General features: G+C 40.9%; 1 protein-coding gene and 1 long non-coding RNA gene across 3 annotated transcripts; both read left to right on the plus strand.

Annotated features, from left to right (window-relative positions):
* Window positions 1-101: 101 nt before the first annotated feature.
* On the plus strand, window positions 102-11,349 carry LOC148366631 (uncharacterized). Its single transcript, XR_015850230.1, has 2 exons — window positions 102-390; window positions 11,234-11,349. It is a non-coding gene; the product is annotated as an uncharacterized LOC148366631 (long non-coding RNA).
* Window positions 11,350-12,221: 872 nt separating this feature from the next.
* Window positions 12,222-19,357, plus strand: LOC148366632 (uncharacterized). 2 transcript variants are annotated; one of them, XM_088333428.1, is made up of 2 exons: window positions 12,222-12,429; window positions 15,285-19,357. In XM_088333428.1, the coding sequence occupies exons 1-2, from the start codon at window positions 12,300-12,302 to the stop codon at window positions 16,622-16,624; spliced, it is 1,470 nt and encodes a 489-aa protein (XP_088189554.1). In that variant the 5' UTR covers window positions 12,222-12,299; the 3' UTR covers window positions 16,625-19,357. The 2 variants fall into 2 exon arrangements, with proteins under 2 accessions (XP_088189554.1, XP_088189555.1); XM_088333429.1 differs by having other exon boundaries at window positions 15,288-19,357.
* The last annotated feature ends 872 nt before the right edge of the window (window positions 19,358-20,229 follow it).

A 20,229-nucleotide genomic window follows, 5' to 3' on the forward strand; every position in this document is an offset into this window, starting at 1 on the left:
AGGTTGACCATGACCTCGTATCTCCTAGAGTTGTGACATCACCAAGGACAACAAGGAATCAAAATAATAGGGGTCCCATTGAAAAAAAGATGGCGATCATAGTAATAAGTGATTGCATAGCGCTTGCTTCTGCTTGGAGTACTCCGAACTTTGATAACCATGTCGCTGGGGGACTTCTGACTTTTTTGTCAGAGTTGCGTAGTTTGATCATCAAAAGCTGCGTGCGGTAAGTTTCTCTGCCGTCGTGTACAGCGTGCGTTCCTTTTTTGCCTTTGCCTCCTTTTAGGTATGTGATTGTGACTTTTTGTGTTTTTGTCTGTGTTTATTGCAATTAATATAATTTTGTTCATTTGACACATTTTGTTGTGTAAGTTAAGTTTTGAACGTTAGGTGTTTTATTTTTGTTGACGGCAGTAGCTCAGGAGGTAGCGCGCTCGTCTTGGGATCAAGGGATCCCGGCTCGTCCGTGTTACATGTCGAAGTGTCCTTGGGTAAGACACTGAACCCTTAATACCCCCAATAAGCTGGTTAGCGCCTTACATGGCTCCAAGGCCGCTATTGGGAAATGTGGAGAACATTGTAAAGCGCTTTGGGAAGTCATTGACTTGAAAAGCGCTATATAAAATGCAGATCATTTCATTTCATTGTTATGACTACAAGGCTGTACTTTTGTTTTGTCAAAACTGTAAGGAGTGTTTGTTTTGGTTTCTCAAGGAATTAAAAGTGAATGTCTCAGACGCATTTCCACTTCTGTGCTTGTTTTCTTCACACTGCCAACATCGACCGAAAAGGGTTACAGTTCCAATTCTACAAAATACAATAAATCATTACTAGAAGAAATTCTAATTTTACACCCAACTAAGAATATTATACTAGAAGGTGTCCTAAATCTAACAAATGATAATTTCCTTCACTGTTTTCCCACTACATACTCCATCAATCATCTCAAGGCAATATTTACCAAATTCTGTGTTGAACAAGGTCTAGTTGTCGGAACATTTTAGTGAAAGAAAATGTTTTACTTTTGCCTAAAACACTTTATTACGCGGATAAAATGTCAGCAATATTTTGTAGGACATACTACCTGACCTTGGTTTCCTCTAACTGTTTTTCAAGGTTACATAGTTTTTTTATCCTATTTTGTTTATAGGCCCATTATGTTTATTTTGTCTTTTATTGGAGTATTCGGTATCTGAGTAATACAAAAGTAATCAAGTTACATGAATGCAATATGACAGTATTTTTATTACGTTTCTGATTGCATTTATCAACAGGTAACTAGTCCCAGGATACATTCTTAAAGTAACACTCCCAACCGTGTCAATGCTGCAAGATGCGCTAGCGCTTACTACGCTAAATAGCTAAGCTATGCAAAAACAATACAGTACAAGATGGCGGACTCTCACGTTTGAGGTTAGCATATGTTTTGCAGTATTTTCAGAATTCCACGACAAAAAAAATGTTACAAAAAATCCATATGCTGTCCAAAAGAGATGTTTTATAGCATATACCAAACTAATATTGCGGGGAAAAATAAAAATAAAAGCGATTTTTTTGTGGAGCGACGTTGTTTTGTTGAAGCTCCGCCCACCTTCGTTGTTCTTCCGGGTCACATACAGCTTGTTTTGGGCTTGGTGGCGTTACGCTCCAGTCGTGTGAAAAAGCTCCGTTTAACTCCGTTAAAGAGTTAATGGGGAGTCTTTGATATGACTGAAATTCACCCCAAAGGGAAAGGACATTTCAAAGAGGAGCGTCAAGAAGAGATCCAGCCAGAACATCGACAGCTAAACAAAGTTAGCATTAGCGAACATCTACAAGTTGTGATGAAAGAAGAAGGTTGGTCACTTTGGTTTCATACCATCTTTAGCATCTTATTTTCGACCCCCAAAGTTAATTTACTATCTATGTTGTTCCTTTTCGTTTTCAAATTATTGATACGGCTGCTAGGAGGTGGAGTCCATTCGGTTGGTGTCAAAATAAATCAAATATACGCTCGTGCAGGCGAAAGAATATTCCACCTTGCAGTTCGATTAAATCGAAAGGTGAATTCCAAGATGGGTGTTTTTGTCGGCATTTGTTGTTTATATCCTCGGTTTCCCTGTATGTTTTTTTTTAATGCGGAGAAAAACTGAAATGGTGGCTAGGGTGGAAGTACTCTAGTAGCTATTTGTGATGGTAAACGGAACCATCTAGGAGCAATAATGCTTTTCACCCATCTGCCTTCATGTGAAAAATAAATTTTATCAAAGTGATTAAAATGATAGCATGGTTATAAAGGTTGAAATGTGAATGAACGTGCGTGTGCTACTTGAGAGAAGTGCTGTTTTATTATAGACATTGGTTTACAAGTAAGTATTTCATCATTTGCTGTAAAAAAATATATAGATACGTTTTTCGTCTGAAATGAAATGATCTGCATTTATATAGCGCTTCTGTGAAGAGATTTTCCCAAGCCATGTGTGTCTTCTGTCCAGCAGACATCAGTCAAGAGAATCTTTTTCCTTGGCAACAGGAGACAAAGTTGCCTGCCGTCAAAAAGGAAGAAGATGAGTTTTTAGAGACGGTTGGCATTGAAAAGGAAGAGGACGATTTACAGCCTGTTGACGTAAAAGATGAGAAGGATTTCAAAGAGTTTCCCGTGACTTGGGCCCGTTTAACCTCGCAAGATCAAAATGGAGGGAGCAAAGAGAAGGTGTCTCCAAGCAAAAGCTGCGGGACAACAGATGATGACACCACGTCCGACTCTGCACACAATGATGGCGATAAACGGTCTAAAGCTGAAAACACAAATCTCAAATGTTTGCAGTGTGGGAAAACGTTTAGGCGCAAGGATCATCTGAAATCCCATATACTTGTCCACACTGGTAAGGAACCTTTCGCCTGCTCAGTTTGTAATCAAAAATTCATCCAGAAAGGTCACTTAACTATCCATACAAGAACGCACACGGGTGAAAAACCTTATACCTGCTCAGTTTGTGATAAAAAATTCACCCAGAAATCGCACTTAAAAACGCACACTAGAACCCACACAGGTGAAAAACCTTTTGCCTGCACATTTTGCGGTCAAAAATTCACAGAGAAGGGGACTTTAAATAGGCACACAAGGATCCACACAGGTGAGGAACCTTTTACCTGCTCAGTTTGTGATAGAAAATTCACCCAGAAATCAAACTTGGATAAACACACGAGAACCCACACTGGCGAGAAACCTTTTGCCTGCTCAGTGTGCAGTCAACAATTCACAGAAAGAGGGAGCTTAAAAAAACATGCTAAAAGCCACACTGGTGAGGAACCTTTTGCCTGCGAAGTTTGTGGTAGAAAATTCACGCAAAAAGGTCACTTAAATATCCACACAAGAACCCACACTGGTGAGAAACCTTTTACCTGCTCTGTTTGTGGACTAAAATTCAGCTTAAAAAGTAACTTACAAATCCACACAAGAACCCACACTGGTGAGAAACCTTATTCCTGCTCAGTCTGTGGTCAAAGGTTCAGCCGGAGAGAACATTTGAGAAGCCACACAGGAACCCACACTGGTGAAAAACCTTTTGCCTGCTCAGTTTGTGGTAAAAAATTTACTCTAAGAGGCAGCTTAAAAATCCACGCACGAACACACACTGGTGAAAAACCCTTTTACTGCTCAGTTTGTGGTCAAAACTTCAACGAAAAAGGAAGATTTAAAAACCACACAAGAACACACACTGGTGAAAAACCTTTTGCCTGCTTAGTTTGTGGTCAAAAATTCAGCCGTAGTGCACATTTAAAAGGCCACACAACAATACACACCGGTGAAAAAAATTTTAGTTGCTCAATTTGCGGTCAGAAATTCAACCGTAAAGGAAGCTTAAAAAGACACATAAAAACCCACACTGGTGAAAAACCTTTTGCCTGCTTGGTGTGTTGTAAAAAATTCACCTGTCGTTGGGACTTAAAAAGACACTCAAGAAAACACACTGGTGAAAAACCTTTCGCCTGCTCAGTTTGCGGTCAAGAATTTGGCTATAAAGCACATTTAAAAATCCACACAAGAACCCACACTGGTGAAAAATCTTTTGCCAACAATTCAACCGTAAAGGTAGCTTAAATCAACACACAAAAATCCACGCAGATGAAAAACAATTTTTTTTGTTCATTTTGCAGTCATAGTTTCTCTAGTCAAGTCAAAGTTCAAGGACACAAGTGTGCTGGTGAGAATAGCAATCACCACTCTGTTTGATATGTGCTTATAGTTCATACATTAAAAAAAAACAAAGTTAGCACTGAATGAAATCGTATGTGTACTTTTGACGTCAGTGATTATTTGTTATTCTAGGTATGAAAATGTTTTTTTAAATGCACGAGTGTTTTAAGCTTTTATTTTTATGGAATGATCATAGGAAATTTTGACCTTTCTTCAGTAATTTCAAATGTCTCTGAAATTATGTACATATACTGTATTTGAAAACTTTTGGATTTGACTTAAAAATTGGAATAAAGAAACCTAGCCTAACCAAAATAAGCACAGCTTGGTCTAATCTGGTTTTATGGGTTGCATGTTTGCTGAGTCGGAATGAAAAGACGCTTTGTCAAGCCAGACGCAGATAGTCAGTTTAAATGCACGTTCGCGGAATTCTCAAATCGACCTTGGGATCCATCCCAGAATCGCAGAACGGAAAATGGAAGTGTCGCTCATGACTATCAGACTAGCAAAGCGAACGTACAGTCAAAAGATTCAGGAACGTTTCCTCAGCACAACCAACAGCAGGGATATGTGGAAAGGCATCCAGGCCATCACCAGTTACAAGCCAACCACCGCCCCAGTGCAGAACACTAGCATGGACTTTCTGAATGACCTCAACAATTTCTTTGGTAGGTTCGAGGCACAAAACAGCACCCCTGCAGTGAAAGCGGTTCCAAATCAGGACGAAAGAGCACTCCACCTGGACTCATCTGACGTGAGGAAGACCCTGGGAAGGGTCAACACAAGGAAGGCTCCAGGCCCGGACAACATTCCGGGGCGGGTACTTAGGGAGTGTGTGTACTAACAGACATTTTCAACACCTCGCTAGACCAAGCCAAAGTACCATCATGCTTCAAATTTGCCAACATCATCCCAGTGCCAAAGAAACCCCAGATCTTATCACTCAACGATTACCGGCCCGTTGCACTGACTCCTATCATAATGAAGTGCTTTGAGAGACTGGTTAAAGAGCACATCACCTCCAGTCTCCCCTCTTCATTCGACCCCTTTCAGTTTGCCTACAGGACAAACCGCTCCACCAGGGATGCCATCTCCTCTGCGCTTCACCTGAGCCTGACACACCTAGAGGAGAAGAACACCCATGTGCGGATGCTGTTCCTGGACTTCAGTTCAGCATTCAACACCATCATCCCACAACATCTGGTAGACAAAATGGGACTCCTGGGTTTCAACACCCCCCTGCGGAACTGGCTGCTGGACTTCCTCTGTGACAGACCCCAATCTGTGCGGATAGGTCAGAACAGCTCAGATGTCATCTACCTCAGCACGGGCTCCCCCCAAGGCTGCGTCCTAAGCCCCTTGCTGTTCACCTTGATGACACACGACTGCGTCCCTAGGTCCGCCACAAACCACATCGTGAAGTATGCTGACGACACAACTGTGGTGGGCCTCATCAGGGATGACAACGACCTGGCCTACAGAGAGGAGGTGGAGCAGTTGGTGGGCTGGTGCGGGGACAACAGCCTGGTCCTGAATGTTGACAAAACTAAAGAGATCATTGTCGACTTTAGGAAAAACCAGCCCAACCATGCCCCACTTTGCATCAACAACAAGGCTGTGGAGGTTGTCAGCAGTATCAAGTTCCTAGGGGTGCACATTACAAACAAACTCACCTGGTCCGTGAACACTGCATCACTGGTTAAGAGGGCACAGCAGCGCCTGTACTTCCTGCGGAGGATGAGGAGAGCCCACCTGCCCCCACCATCCCTCATCACATTCTACAGGGGCACCATAGAGAGTATCCTGACCAGCTGTATCTCTGTGTGGTGTGGAGGCTGCAGCGCTACCGACTGGGGTAGTGTGAGGAGGGTAACGAGGACAGCAGAGAAAATAATCGGGACTACACTTCCCTCCATTCAGGACATTGGCCAGAAGCGCTGCTTATCCCATGCTAAAAACATTACCGGGGACCCCTCTCACCCCCATCATGGTCTATTCACTCTGCTAGCCTCTGGGAAGAGGTACTGCAGTGTGCGGTGCAGGACCACCAGGCTCCGCAATAGTCTAGTCCCCCTGGCCATTAGACTGTTAAATGGTCAATCTAACATATAGTTAACTTAAATCTAAACGGCTGCTAATCGGACTTTTGCACTAGTGGCAGTTTTTTTATAGCTTGCCACTCCTTGCACATTTGCTCTCTGCACTATTGTACTTACAGTGTTATTGTTACAGTGTTAATGCTACTGTGTACCTGACTTGTTAACCTGACTGCCCATCTTGCACATCTGGTTAGCTACTCTTCTTGCACTATCGGCACTATGGTAAACTACTATACGAAGCCATAACACAATACTGCTTTATTTATATCTGTACACTGAAGGAAACTGTGGGAGTCAGATCCATCGACATTTCGTTCTGTATACACGTGTACTGGAATGACAATAAAGTAGATCTGAATCTGAATCTGAATCTGAATGATCTTATATGGCCACTGAGCATCAACTCCTAATGGAGTTGTTTTGTGAACTTTTGAGAGAAAGTAGAAGAAACAAGGCTGCACGAGTGCTATCATTAATGAAAGGACAACACTAGGTGCTTTAGCGCACCCGGATATTTGAAACTGCATTATTGTTGACAAGTACCACGCCGGAAACCCTTTCTTGTGAGAATAAATCACCATAGTAACTGAGCCAGGCTAATTTTGACAACCCACTTGAGGATAAATTCAATTTAGATAATAAATATAATCCCGGCTTAATACCTTATTTTAGTATCCTGCAATACCAGGATTGTTGTAAAGTTGACTGTTTTTGGATGTGAATTTCTCAGATTTCCAATGCTATGAAATATAAAAACAAGCATCACACTCAAACACGTTTCAAAGTCACGTTTCAAAGATCAGTCTAATTTCATTGTTTGTAAATACTTTTTTCAATCGTATTTCCTTTTATTGTGAAGTTGCGCTTGTGTGTGACTTCATTTCCTGTTCACGTGTTAAGAAAATAAACGCCTACTGACCGAGTGGGGGTGTACGCCCGGCAATTGTGGGAAGATGGCTGCTCGGTCGTGCACGTTTTATTCGCGAGGGAGGTTAAAACCTAAATGAGTGTTTTCATCTGAGTAATTCTGCCAACAGGGAGTTTATATCCTGTATAGCTCTCACATCTTTGGTGCTGAAAGCCGCATGGGATCTTTTTTGTGACGATTTTAGCGGATTCAGACGGAAGCATGGAACGCACGTAGTCAAGTCATTTTCAAGTCATTTTTATTTGTATAGCCCTTAATCACAAATAATCTCAAAGGGCTTCACAGGTTATTACACATGAGAAGTTTAGGTTATTCATATGCTATAGAGTAGAAGTGACTTTTAAGCTTAGATTTAAACATTTCCACTGAGGTTGCAGATCCAATCTCAGGGGGAAGAGCATTCCACAACACCGGTGCCCGGATGGAGAACGCTCTCGAACCAGCGGAATACTTCTTGGCTCTTGGGATCACTAGAAGACCAGCACTCTCAGAACGAAGGCTTCGGGCCGGAACATAGGGGGAAATCAGATCTGAAAGATATGAGTGGGAAAGTCCATGTATGATTTTGTCTAATAATAAGAGAACCTTGAAATCACATCTTAGGCTAACAGGGAGCCAATGCAGGTTAGCCAAAATTGGGGTGATGTGATCGTACTTTTTTGTCCTTGTTAAAAGCCTTGCTGCAGCATTTTGTACCAGCTGAAGACTCTTGAGTCTGGTCATCGGAAGACCGGAGAGTAGTGCATTACAGTAATCGAGACGGGAGGTAACAAACGCGTGAATTATAATCTCCGAATCCGACTGAGACAGTATAGGACGTATTTTAGCAATGTTACGAAGATGGAAGAAAGCGGTTCTAGTAATTTTCTTCACATGTGTTTTAAAGGACAGATCGGCGTCAAATGTGACACCTAAATATTCAAGTGAGTCACTCTGTGTGATGTGACATTTGTCAATGTTCACAGCAGTTTTAGAGAATAAGTCGCGGCATTTAGATGGACCAATAACTAACATTTCGGTCTTTTCAGAGTCCAGACGCAAGAAATTGAGTGACATCCACTCTTTTATCTCAGTGAGGCAGGCCTCCAAATTTGCAGTTTAGCTTGGCAGATTCCTCCATCAGGAGAGTGTCATCTGCGTCGCAATGGAAACTGATATTATACTTGCGAATAATATCACTTAATGCAGCGAAAGCGGTTCCAAATCAGGACGAAAGAGCACTCCACCTGGACTCATCTGACGTGAGGAAGACCCTGAGAAGGGTCAACACAAGAAAGGCTCCAGGCCCGAACAACATTCCGGGGCGGGTACTTAGGGAGTGCGCCGATCAGCTGGCTTGTGTACTAACAGACATTTTCAACACCTCGCTAGACCAAGCCAAAGTACCATCATGCTTCAAATTCGCCAACATCATCCCAGTGCCAAAGAAACCCCAGATCTCATCATTTAACGATTACCGTCCCGTTGCACTGACTCCTATCATAATGAAGTGCTTTGAGAGACTGGTAAAAGAGCACATCACCTCCAGTCTCCCCTCCTCATTCGACCCCTTTCAGTTTGCCTACAGGACAAACCGCTCCACCAGGGATGCCATCTCCTCTGCGCTTCACCTGAGCCTGACACACCTAGAGGAGAAGAACACCCATGTGCGGATGCTGTTCCTGGACTTCAGTTCAGCATTCAACACCATCATCCCACAACATCTGGTAGACAAAATGAGACTCCTGGGTTTCAACGCCCCCCTGCGGAACTGGCTGCTGGACTTCCTCTGTGACAGACCCCAATCTGTGCGGATAGGTCAGAACAGTTCAGATGTCATCTACCTCAGCACGGGCTCCCCCCAAGGCTGCGTCCTAAGCCCTTTGCTGTTCACCTTGATGACACACGACTGCGTCCCTAGGTCCGCCACAAACCACATCGTGAAGTATGCTGATGACACAACAGTGGTGGGCCTCATCAGGGATGACAACGACCTGGCCTACAGAGAGGAGGTGGAGCAGTTGGTGGGCTGGTGCGGGGACAACAGCCTGGTCCTGAATGTTGACAAAACTAAAGAGATCATTGTCGACTTTAGGAAAAAACAGCCCAACCATGCCCCACTTTGCATCAACAACAAGGCTGTGGAGGTTGTCAGCAGTATCAAGTTCCTAGGGGTGCACATTACAAACAAACTCACCTGGTCCGTGAACACTGCCTCACTGGTTAAGAGGGCACAGAAGCGCCTGTACTTCCTGCGGAGGATGAGGAGAGCCCACCTGCCCCCACCCTCCCTCATCACATTCTACAGGGGCACCATAGAGAGTATCCTGACCAGCTGTATCTCTGTGTGGTGTGGAGGCTGCAGCGCTACCGACTGGGGTAGTGTGAGGAGGGTAACGAGGACAGCAGAGAAAATAATCGGGACTACACTTCCCTCCATTCAGGACATTGGCCAGAAGCGCTGCCTATCCTATGCTAAGAACATTACCGGGGACCCCTCTCACCCCCATCATGGACTATTCACTCTGCTAGCCTCTGGGAAGAGGTACTGCAGTGTGCGGTGCAGGACCACCAGGCTCCACAATAGTCTAGTCCCCCTGGCCATTAGACTGTTAAATGGTCAATCTAACATATAGTTAACTTAAATCTAACGGCTGCTAATCTGACTTTTTGCACTAGTGGCAGTTTTTTTTTTTATAGCTTGCCACTCCTTGCACATTTGCTCTCTGCACTATTGTACTTACAGTGTTATTGTTACAGTGTTAATGTTACTGTGTACCTGACTTGTTAACCTGACTGCCCATCTTGCACATCTGGTTAGCTACTCTTCTTGCACTATCGGCACTATGGTAAAATACTATACGAAGCCATAATACAATACAACTTTATTTATATCTGTACATTGAAGGAAACTGTGGGGGTCAGATCCATCGACATTTCGTTCTGTATACACGTGTACTAGAATGACAATAAAGTAGATCTGAATCTGAATCTTAATGGAAGCATGTAAATAATGCTATGGAATTAACCCATTTTTATATTCCTAATTATAAAAACAATCATCACACTCAAACACATAGTCACGTTTCAAAGATCAGTCTAATTTCATTGTTTGTAAATACGTTTTTCAATCGTATTTCCTTTTATTGTGAAGTCGCGCTTGTGTGTGACTTCATTTCCTGTTCACGTGTTAAGAAAATAAACGCCTTCTGACCGAGTGGGGCGTGTTCGGCCGAGGTTTGGGGGAAGATGGCTGCGCGGTCGTGCACGTTCGATTCGCGAGGGAGATTAAAACCTAATTGAGTGATTTCATCTGAGTAATTCTGCCAACAGAGAGTTTTTATCTTGTATATCTCTCACATTTACCCATCAGCCCTTATTTTGGGGTTACTGGTTTCATTTTGGTTTCTACTTGACTGCTACCTTGTTCCTGACAAATAAATTGCCAACATAATTTTAAGAAATTTAGCATGTGTTGGGGTAAAAAAAATACAACTCCATTTATTTTTCTCTTCTTAAAGGGAATTACAAAAAAATGTTTTTCCCAATGCGGCATAAATCGTATGGTGTTCCTCCCCACAATTATGCAAATATCTTCCTTAATATACCAACATAATACACCACGCGCCATGGATCTCGAGGAACTTAGTCTTAAAGTTGACCATGACCTCGTATCCCCTTAGAGCTGTGACATTACCGGAAGACAACAAGGAATCAAAATAATAGGGCTCCCGTTGGAAAAAAGATGGAGATCGTAGTAATAAGTGATTGCATAGCGCTTGCGTCTGCTTGGAGTACTTGGAACTTTGTTAACTGTGTCGCTGGGGGACATCTGACTTTTTTTGTCAGAGTTGCGTACTTTGATCATCAAAAGCTGCGTGCGGTAAGTTTCTCTGCCGTCGTGTACAGTGTGCGTTCCTTTTTTGCATTCGCCTCCTTTTAGGTATATGATTGTGACTTTTTTGTGTTTTTGGTTTAGTGTCTTGCAATTAGTATAATTTTGTTCATTTGACACATTTTGTTATTAAGTTAAGTTTTGAACGTTAGGTGTTTTATTTTTGTTGACTTGTTCTGAATCAAAGGCTGTACTTTTGTTTTGTCAAAATTGTAAGGAGTGTTTCTTTTGGTTTCCCAAGGAATTAAAAGTGAACGTCTCAGACGCATTTCCACCTCTGTGCTTGTTTTCTTCACACTGCCAACATCGACCGAAAAGGGTTACAGTTCCAATTCTACAAAATACAATAAGTCATTACTAGAAGAAATTCAAGTTTTGCACCCAACTAAGAATATTATACTAGAAGGTGTCCTAAATCTAACAAATGATAATTTCCTTCACCGTTTTCCCACTACATACTCCTTCAATCATCTCAAGGCAATATTTACCAAATTCTGTGTTGAACAAGGTCTAGTTGTCGGAACATTTTAGTGAAAGAAAATGTTTTACTTTTGCCTGAATCATTTTATTACGCGGTTAAAATGTCAGCTATTTTTTTGTAGGACTTACTACCTGACCTTGGTTTCCTCTAACAGATTTTCAAGGTTACAATGTTTGTTTATCCTAGACCCATTATGTTTATTTTGTCTTTCATTGGAGTATTCAGTATCGGAGTAATCCAAAAGTAATCAAGTTACTTAAATGCAATATTATAGAATTTTGATTACGTTACTGATTGCATTTGTCAACAGGTAACTTGTCCCAGGATACATTCTTAAAGTAACACTCCCAACCGCGTCAATGCTGCAAGATGCGCTAGCGCTTACTACGCTAAATAGCTAAGCTATGCAAAACACTACAGTACAAGATGGCGGACTCTCACGTTTGAGGTTAGCAAATGTTTTGCAGTATTTTCAGAATTCCACGACAAAAAAATGTTACAAAAATCCATATGCTGTCCAAAAGAGATGCTTTATAGAATATACCAAACTAATATTGCGGGGAAAAATAAAAATAAAAGAAATTTTTTTTGTGGAGCGACGTTGTTTTGTTGAAGCTCCGCCCACCTTCGTTGTTCTTCCGGGTCACATATAGCTTGTTTTGGGCTAGGCGGCGTTCCGCTCCAGTCGTGTGAAAAAGCTCCGTTTAACTCCGTTAAAGAGTTAACGGAGAGTTTTTATGACTGAAATGCACCCCAAAGGAAAAGGACATTTCAAAGAGGAGCGTCAAGAAGAGATCCAGCCAGAACATCGACGGCTAAACCAAGTTAGCATTAGCGAACATCTACAAGTTGTGATGGAAGGAGAAGGTTGGTCACTTTAGTTTCATACCATCTTTAGCATCTTATTTTCGACCCCCGAAGTCAATTTACTATCTATGTTGTTCCTTTTCGTTTTCAAATTATTGATACGGCTGCTAGGAGGTGGAGTCCATTCGGTTGGTGTCAAAATAAATCAAATATACGCTCATGCGGGCGAAAGAATATTCAACCTTGCAGTTCGATCAAATCGAAGGGTGAATTCTAAGATGGGTGTTTTTGTCGGCATTTGTTGTTTATATCCTCGGTTTCCCTGTATGTTTTCTTTATGCGGAAAAAAACTGAAATGGTGGCTAGGGTGGAAGTACTGTAGTAGCTATTTGTGATGGTAAACGGAACCATCTTGGAGCAATGATGCTTTTCATCCATCTGCCTTCATATGAAAAATAAATTTTACTAAAGAAATTAAAATGATAGTATGGTTTTAAAGGTTGAGATGTGAATGAACGTGCACGTGTTACTTGAAAGAAGTACTGTTTTATTATAGACATTGGTATACAAATAAGTCTTTCATTCCTTTTTATTAAAGAAAACTACTATTCCAACGTTTTTGGCTTCAAACAGATCATATTTCATATGATTAAAATACTAAAGTCCTAAATGTGGCGGTTTCCCACAAGTTTTAGCTCCAGGGCATCTGTTTCATTGGTAACGGACCACGCGTTGATGAAATACAGCCTCCGCAGAGGTGTCTTAAGAGAGTTGAAAGGCCAGACTTTTTCCGACGCCGCCTACATAACAATCCACGGAGCACCCGCTGGTGCTGTTTGCGCACCTCTGACTTTACTCACAGTTGGATTTAAATAATGAATTTCTTTTCAATGTATCAAACTGCTCAGGCTACTAGTTCTCGTGTTGCGTCACCATTTATTTTGTTGCCTGCTGTTTGACCGACAGCATACACCAGCCTATCACAGTCACGTACATACTGCTTGCAAACTTTGCCTTGTTTTTATTGGCCAGTGTCATTAAAACTTGCCTCTGATTGGCCAGCGCCGTTAAAACCCGAACTTTGACCATTCGTGTAGGCCAAGCACTCCATCGTTCACAAACCAGTAACTATAAATCCTTGAAAAAAATACAGCGGTGTCTTGCGATTACATAATTGCAAAACGTCACATCGCGATATTGCTTAGATCACGGTGAATCGTGCAGGTCTAGTTCTCAATACCACTTGTAATTCTGTACTCTTTGGTCATCGTGCAGACCGAAAAAGCAAAACTATGCTGATTACTTTTTTGAGAGAGCCAAACCTTACTTTAAGACAAAATTCAACGAAACCGCCAAAACCGCTCTTCAGACTAAAGCTAATTCTTCAGCAAATTTGATTACACTGTGTGATGTTTGATGATTTGATCAAACCTATAAAATAATGATAATGCCAGAGCCTGTCTCTCATATCAATATAATTGTACCACTTATATTCATCTCCCTCCCGCAGTCATTTAAGTGTGTTGAGGCTCATTTTTGTCTTAAATAAAGGTTTCAAAACGAGGTGCGAGCAAAGTTCTTTTGTAAAAATGTCACAAAATACTGCAAACAAGAATATCAATGTATTTACTTTCAGTGCAGATGATGCCGGGCGTATATAGCTCCGCCCGTTCCCACCGGTCACCTCATCAAATTGCTCCATGTGCTTTGCTAGGGCTTTTGTGTCTCAACACTAAACATAGATTGTTTAATAAACTTCCATATTAAGGATTAATTAGGGATTTACAGCCACATCAGGGTCTGTTAGTGTAACACCCTGACTGTAAAGTGTTGTGTTGTGTGTATCTTATATAGATACTGGATGTGACCCACTGGGGATCAATTATTTCTTGGCATCACATGGATTAGTTGCAGAACTTCATTTTATCTCCAAGTCATATACATAATGAAAAGAGCCATATATGGCTTGTGAGCTATAGGTTCCTCTCCCCTGATTTTGTGTATGGACTGATCTTGGAATGTAACGTCTCCATTGACAACAATAGACAGATGATTTGAAAATGCCAACCTCACATTGGCGAAAGATTTTTCTCTGACTTGGCTTAAACGTTTCCTGTAACCTTTCTTCTTTTGTCGGTCTCGTCCATGTACGTGGTCTTCCCAAAGGCGTCTTGTGGACGTCCTGAACTTCTTCAAACATACCCCTTTTTCCATTGACGCTATCTCGAGTTGATGGTTCACAATATTGTAATTACACGCTAGGAAGAATTATGGAAGGAATTGATGTTTCGCATACGATCAGGAGTTTTCAAGCCAATTGATTTGAAATCAACTGTTTCAAGAAATTGTTATCCTCTCTTATGTAATCAGTAGCAATAGTATATTTTTGAACAGTTATTCAACCCTGCCAAGAAAAAATTGTATTTTACAGTCCTTTGTACATTTCATCTTCAAAATAATTCTCCAAATAATTAAAAATATTCTCCAAATGAAATGTGCCAGCAAAGCTAAATCAAGTAGACACTAAATAAAAAGAAAACACTCTCATTGCTCCTGACTTTATAATGATGATTTTTTTTTTACATCTTTACTGTAGTTTATTTCAGTAATGCCTTTTTATGAGAATATATATACATTGACAATTTCAATGAATTGAGTTTATTGTCATTGATAACAACGTAGTTTACATGACAACACGATTCCACGTAGCACTTCAGGATAAACATTGAATAAAAAGCTTAAGATTAAGAGAAGAAATGACCATATTCCAGTAAATCTAAAACTATGTATTCATTTAAAAGTAATAATCAAATCGCTAAAAAGATTTTGTAGCGAATCATTTGCTGTAAAAAAAATATATATACGTTTTTCATCTGTGAAGAGATTTTCCCAAGCCATGTGTGTCTTCTGTCCAGCAGACATCAGTCAAGAGAATCTTTTTCCCTGGCAACAGGAGACAAAGTTGCCTGCCGTCAAAAAGGAAGAAGATGAGTTTTTAGAGACGGTTGTCATTGAAAAAGAAGAGGACGATTTACAGCCTGTTGACGTAAAAGATGAGAAGGATTTCAAAGAGTTTCCCGTGACTTGGGCCCGTTTAACCTCACAAGATCAAAATGGAGAGAGCAAAGAGAAGGTGTCTCCAAGCAAAAGCTGCGGAACAACAGATGATGACACCACGTCCGACTCTGCACACAATGATGGCGATAAACGGTCTGAAGCTGATAACACAAATCTTAAATGTTTGCAGTGTGGGAAAACGTTTAGGCGCAAGGATCATCTGAAATCCCATATACTTGTCCACACTGTTAAGGAACCTTTCGCCTGCTCAGTTTGTAATAAAAAATTCATCCAGAAAGGTCACTTAACTATCCATACAAGAACGCACACGGGTGAGAAACCTTATACGTGCTCAGTTTGTGATAAAAAATTCACCCAGAAATCGCACTTAAAAACACACACTAGAACCCACACAGGTGAAAAACCTTTTGCCTGCACATTTTGCGCTCAGAAATTCACAGAAAAGGGGGCTTTAAATATACATACAAGAATCCATACAGGTGAGGCACCTTTTACCTGCTCATTTTGTGATAGAAAATTCACCCAGAAATCAAACTTTGATATACACACAAGAACCCACACAGGCGAGAAACCATATCCCTGCTCAGTTTGTGGCCAAAGGTTCAGCCGGAGAGAAAATTTGAGAAGACACACAGGAACCCACACTGGTGAAAAACCTTTTGCCTGCTCAGTTTGTGGTCAAAAATTCAGCCGTAGAGTACATTTAAAAGGCCACGCACGAACACACACTGGTGAAATACCCTTTTCCTGCTCAGTTTGTGGTCAGGGATTTACCAAGAGAGCTACCTTAAATGTCCACTCAAGAACCCACACTGGTGAAAAACCTTTTGCCTGCTTAGTTTGTGGTCAAAAATTCAGCCGTAGAGCACATTTAAAAGGCCACACAACAATCCACACCGGTGAAAAAAATTTTAGTTGCTCAATTTGCGGTCAGAAATTCAGCTGTAAAGGAAGCGTAAAAAGACACATAAAAACCCACACTGGTGAAAAAAAATTTAGTTGCTCGATTTGCGGTCAGAAATTCAGCCGTAAAGAAAGCGTACAAAGTCACATAAAAACCCACACTGGTGAAAAACCTTTTGCCTGCTTGGTGTGTTGTAAAAAATTCACCTGTCCGGGGGACTTAAAAAGACACACAAGAAAACACACTGGTGAAAAACCTTTTGCAGGGATGTGATTTTTCCGCTAATTCGCGGAATTCCGCCTTTTTTATCTCCAAAAATGAAATTTTAAAATTCCCGATTTTTTAATTGGTAACAAACCGATTTCGTCTCGACAGCATTTCATTTGAGTGTTTCCCTAACTGAAATGAAACATACTTGCGATTGGTTGAAGTCTCCGTGTTGACCGATAAACGCGCTTGTTATAAAAGCGTAGAAGTATGCCATTGTTCATTTCTCACACGTTTTTGCCGAGTGTTTAAAGAAAAATGTCCGAGGTCGAACGCAAAGATGCTCCGCGAGAAATTGCTAAGATCGTAAAAGACAAGTTTCGATCGGACTGGTTACAGAAGGAATTATCTACAAATGTTGGTGACCCCGACGTGATCCAATGTAAGGAGCAGAGACGGGAGTCGTAGGCGGAGTGTCAAACAAAGGTGCCAACAAAAGCTGCTTTAATGACGTGTAAACTGGCAATAATAAAACAAACACGAGAGTGGCTAGAACCGGCCGAATTAAGAGTCCCCCTAGGAACTCGCTAACTAAACAATGGTTCCGTGGGTGAATTATGTACAACCCACTACAGTACTTTCATTTATAGATAAACTCTTCTGCTATAACAAAGACATTTGTGGTATGTTCTAATGAGTTACTTTTCATTTGGTCATGATACAATTATTTGTTCATGAAATTTGAACTCTTTAACATGATTTATGTTTTAACTTAGTAATCACATGAGTTAGATATGATGATATTCTCAGTGATAGTTTTTAAAAGCAAAGGTAGTCCAATGTTTTTTAATGTGACTGATTTTGAGTTGACTTCAATTGTAATTTTACATGGGATAGTTCAAAATACATTGAAAATTGATGCTGTTGTCTTGTCTATTTCTTTGTCATCTGAATGCATTGAAAGTACTTAAAAACACGGAAAACCCATGAGCTCCGGGGGGCTTCGCCCCACTTGTCCCCCCACCGGGGCACTGCCCTGGACCCAGCTGGGTGCCCGCGGCCCCCAGACCCCCACCTATTTTCAGATAATTTCACTTTGGTCAAATCACATCCCTGCTTTTGCCTGCCCAGTTTGCGGTCAAAAATTTGGCCGTAAAGCACATTTAAAAATCCACACAAGAACCCACACCGGTGAAATTTTTTTTGCCAACAATTCAACTGTAAAGGTAGCTTAAATAAACACACAAAAATCCACGCTGATGACAAACAATTTTTTTGTTCAGTTTGCGGTCATAGTTTCTCTAGTCAAGTCAAAGTTCAAGGTCACAACTGTGCTGGTGAGAATAGCAGTCACCACTCTGTTTGATATGCTCTTATAGTTCATATATTTAAAAAAAAACAAAGCGAACACTGAATGAACTCATTTGTGTACTTTTGACGTCAGTGATATGTCTAACTTCGCATATTTGTACTGTTATTCAAGGTTTGATTTTATTTTTAAATGCACCAGTGTAGCAGCTTTTATTTTTAAGGAATGATCATAAGAAATGTTGACCTTTCTTCAGTAGTTTCAAATTTCTCCCTTAAAAGTATGCACATATGGTTTAACTTTTGTATTTGACTTAATCAAAATGGCCTCTTTACAGGAAGGTTTGCGGGAAATTTGAATAAAGAAACCTAGCCTAACCAAATAAGCACAGCTTGGTCTAATCTGGTTTTATGGGTTGCATGTTTGCTGAGTCGGAATGAAAAGACGCTTTGTCAAGCCAGACGCAGATAGTCAGTTTAAATGCACGTTCGCGGAATTCTCAAATCGACCTTGGGATCCATCCCAGAATCGCAGAACGGAAAATGGAAGTGTCGCTCATGATCTTATATGGCCACTGAGCATCAACTCTTAATGGAATTTTTTTGTGAACTTTTGAGAGAAAGTAAAAGAAACAAGGCTGCACGAGTGCTATCATTAATGAAAGGACAACATGAGGTACTTTAGCGCACCCGGATATTTGAAATTGCATTATTGTTGACGAGTACCACGCCGGAAACCCTTTCTGGTGGGAATAAATCACCATAGTAACTGAGCCAGGCTAATTTTGACAACCCACTTGAGGATAAATTCAACTAAGATAATAAATATAATCCCAGCTTAATACCTTGTTTTAGTATCTTGTAATACCTTCCCAGGATTGTCTTTAATCTGATTCTAATTGTTTGAATCTACAATATACGTACATCTTTTATGTCTATAATCAAAATTATGTGGATTTCATTTTCTTCTATCACATATAAACGTATTTGAAATGTGAATTTGTGACTGGATATTCTATAAAACTGTGTGGACAAGATATATTTGAAATTGAATGTGATTCACTATGATTTAACAACTTCAATTGAACTAAAAAATGAAATGTCATAAGTGTATTTGAGTCATTTTTTTGTTTTTAAAATGTATCATTCCTGTGATAGTGTTTGAGTTGTTGAGGGGACACAGGATAACTGTTCCCATCAGCCCTTGTTTTGGGGTTTTAGGTTTCAATGATCTGATCATCCTTTTGTGTCTCACTTTAATTTAACCTTGTTCCTGAAATGAAATGTCTTTGTTTTTATTTTATACCGTGAGTATGTCAGGAAAATTTAATTTTTTTTGTCCTCTGGAATGTATAAATAACGTGCGTAGGCTGTGCTGTGTCATTGTCGTGGAACTACCTGCGAGACTTGTCATTGTGTCGCTGTCTCGTCAGCAAATGTAATCAATTTCTTTACCTTTATTTTCATTAAATAGTTGCTTTAGATACCATATATGTTCTTATACTCAACTGTAATTTTGTGATTTGATTTGGAATTCTCTTATTTCAAAGAGTTTGCGGTTTGAACTGCTGATGCTGCCATGATTACTGATGCGAGGCACCTGTGCCCGCTCCTTGGGCGTCAACTGCCTCGGACGCTGATTGGCTCCCTGTCCCTATTCAAACCCACTCCTATCTGTCCCCCTTTGTCAGTCCGTCTGCAAACCTCAGTTCACGCTAGGCAAGCTTTTCGACCCTGACTCACTCCTGTTTTGGCTCCCGTCTGTTTGCCGGCTTCGACCCATTTTCTGATCTCGACCAGGAGGTAGAGCGTCTGTCTTGGGATCAAGAGATCGCAGTTCGAATCCCGGTTCCTCCATGTTACATGTCAAAGTGTCCTTGGGTAAGACACTGAACCCCGATGCCCCCAATAAGCAGGTTAGCAAGAATTAGCTAAATAGACCAAAGTTAGTTGTTTGTTAAAATACTGAGTAGACTGTAATATGACTGCACGGCCGCTACTGGGAAAAGTGAAGCACACTGTAAAGCGCTTTGGGAAGTCTTGACTCGAAAAGCGCTATAGAAATGCAGATCATTTCATTTTTTACAAATGCTATTCATTTTGAGAAAGTTAAATCAAAGCCGAAATAAACCTTTATTATTTGGGGTGGCAGTAGCTCAGTTTTGGGATCAAGGAATCCCAGTTCGAATCCCGGCTTTTCCGTGTTACATGTCGAAGTGTCCTTGGGTAAGACACTGAAGCCCCTAATACCCCCAATAAGCCGGTTAGCGTCTTACATGGCTGCAATACAAGGCAAATGTGAAGCACACTGTAAAGCACTTTGGGAAGTCATTGACTTGAAAAGCGCTATAGAAATGTAGATC

The sequence above is a fragment of the Urocampus carinirostris genome, chromosome 4 (assembly GCF_059441175.1).
Source record: "Urocampus carinirostris isolate Australia breed hairy pipefish chromosome 4, RoL_Ucar_1.0, whole genome shotgun sequence".
NCBI lineage: Eukaryota > Metazoa > Chordata > Actinopteri > Syngnathiformes > Syngnathidae > Urocampus > Urocampus carinirostris.

Coding starts and splice junctions, on each gene's coding strand:
- LOC148366632 (XM_088333428.1), top strand. CDS start 12,300: ATGACTGAAATGCACCCCAAAGGAAAAGGACATTTCAAAGAGGAGCGT. Junction 12,430..15,284: donor AGTTGTGATGGAAGGAGAAG/GTTGGTCACTTT, acceptor TCTTCTGTCCAG/CAGACATCAGTCAAGAGAAT.